This window comes from Camellia sinensis, chromosome 1 (assembly GCF_055761805.1).
Source record: "Camellia sinensis isolate YWXY chromosome 1, ASM5576180v1, whole genome shotgun sequence".
Lineage (NCBI taxonomy): Eukaryota > Viridiplantae > Streptophyta > Magnoliopsida > Ericales > Theaceae > Camellia > Camellia sinensis.
In genome coordinates this window covers 74,411,959-74,414,052 of record NC_138961.1, presented here as the reverse complement: position 1 = coordinate 74,414,052, position 2,094 = coordinate 74,411,959, and the positions used below count along the sequence as shown (strand labels likewise).

General features: G+C 34.0%; 1 protein-coding gene across 1 annotated transcript; it reads right to left on the bottom strand.

The window, feature by feature from the left end:
- Nucleotides 1–1,292: 1,292 nt before the first annotated feature.
- On the bottom strand, nucleotides 1,293–1,685 carry LOC114273029 (putative lipid-binding protein AIR1). The gene has a single exon (XM_028214764.2). The coding sequence runs from the start codon at nucleotides 1,683–1,685 to the stop codon at nucleotides 1,293–1,295; it is 393 nt and encodes a 130-aa protein (XP_028070565.2).
- Between the last annotated feature and the right edge of the window lie 409 nt (nucleotides 1,686–2,094).

Below are 2,094 nucleotides of genomic sequence, written 5' to 3'. Positions count from 1 at the left end.
TTTGCCACGAGGCACAACAATCTTGTTGTGAGAAGCTGTAGGAGTTTTTTCTAGACCTATTTTGATTATGGGAACCTTTTAGTTAATCGGATATTTATAACTTCATGATCAGATTTAATTATTTTTAAAAAATTATTAAAATCATATTAATTGTTTATTTTTTTTAAAAAAAATACAAATGTGCTAGGGATAGAGATGTCCAATTAATTTAATTTTTTATAAGAATAATCTACTCGACACATTTTACAATATAAATAATTCGGATCATTAACAACAAAAAAAAAAAATCCGGGACAAGCCCTCTCGGGACCTTACAGGCACAGCATGAACCCAATTCCTAAATACACAATTCCTTATGTGATAATCACCTTCATACTTCCTTTCTTTTCTTCAAAACTCTCCTCTCCCTCTCCCACCGCCCTCTCTTGCATACCTTTCATCATAGACAGCTGCCATCCCTCCCTCATCATTCACTTTTTCCAACAATCCCCACCGGTACCTACCTCCCCATTCCCTTCTCGCCCCAACCCCTATCGCCATCACTACCACCTCCTTCACAGCTCCCTTTAATTTTTCTAAGTTTTGATCCTTTTCCTTCAATAGGAATTATGGTGTTCTATAACAACATCAATATGTATTGGTTTTAATTTCAAACCTTTACTAATTACTTATGTGGAACTCAAATTTTAAATCTCATATGTTGCTAAAAAAAAGCTTCATTTTTTATTTTAAGATTTTTACTAGCAATAAAACATCCCTTATTTGCGGAGTTTGAAATTTTATTATTCTAACAATTTCAATGCTATTTTCCAACATTACAACTTCATATTCATCCCAAGTGATGCCTTATTTTTTAATACAGAGCAAAAGAAAACAGTAATATAAGGGTTTATTTTATTTATTTATTATTATTATTATTATTATTATTTTACCATTGTTTCTTTAGTCGCTCAGTATTTACAATTAATTTGTTTTAATGGTTGATAACAAGTTAAAAAAAAGAAAAAAAAAATTATAATATATGCTCTATATCTGGAAAATCAGTGAATCCCCGCGTGTACTAAAATTTTCCAAGGATTGCTTGATAGCATCCAAGTTGAAAGAGATAAATAGAACAAGTGATTGTACAATTTGCTATGTACTCTATAAACATAATAAGATTGATCATGTAAGGCTTCCATTTCTATGTATTGCACACAACAATCACAAACAAAACATTAAACAGAACCCTACTTAAATCATTCGACAAAACCATGAATAAACACATGTTTACTTGCAAGTTGCAACAAGTTCTAAGAACACTGGAATTCAGATGATACAGTCTTGTCGCAGTAGTTCAACAGCAAGCTCAAGGAGAGAGGAAGATCTAAGTTAGTGCCACCAAAGACACTGGCTTTAATGACAGTGCAAAGGCAAACAGCAGCTTCAAGATCATCCAAACCTTCAATGAGACTGCAGCAAGGGGTTTTTTGTGGGGTACTACCCCCTACAACAAGGCCCAACAAACCCTCTAAAAGGTCCACACAACCCCCCAAATTTAGGGTATCTACTGGGCATGTAGCCTCCTCAGAAGGTTTTGAAGGTCGTGGACAAGGACCATCTGTGGAACTAACCAAAGTGAAGATCATAAGGTTAAGGGAGAGAAGTAGGGCAGTTGTTGAAAGAGCCCTTGAATTTGAAGCCATCTCAAAGAAAAGAAAAAGGCCTGAAAAAGAGTTTCTAAGTTGCGAAATGTGTGTTTAGGCCTTGTGGCTCTGATAAGAATGGTGTATATGATGTAGGCTGGGGACCATGGTGTTGAATGTCTTTGGATGTTTCAAATAATCATTGATTTGAATAGATATTTGTATAAATAAAGAAAAAATGACAAAAGTAAAACTATTTGTCATTTTTTTTCCTTTCTGTTGCTTTCATCACTTCATAAATGTCTGTTCAAATTAATGATTCAAACATAGTTTAATATGGGTCTTGGTTCGGATGAATAGAAAAATTATTGGCAGTACTACATTTTGGAAGGGCACAGTAGGCATTCAAGCCTTGAGGAATCATGAATTGTTACTATAAAACTGGGCTAAGCTACTATGTTTGTGTGAA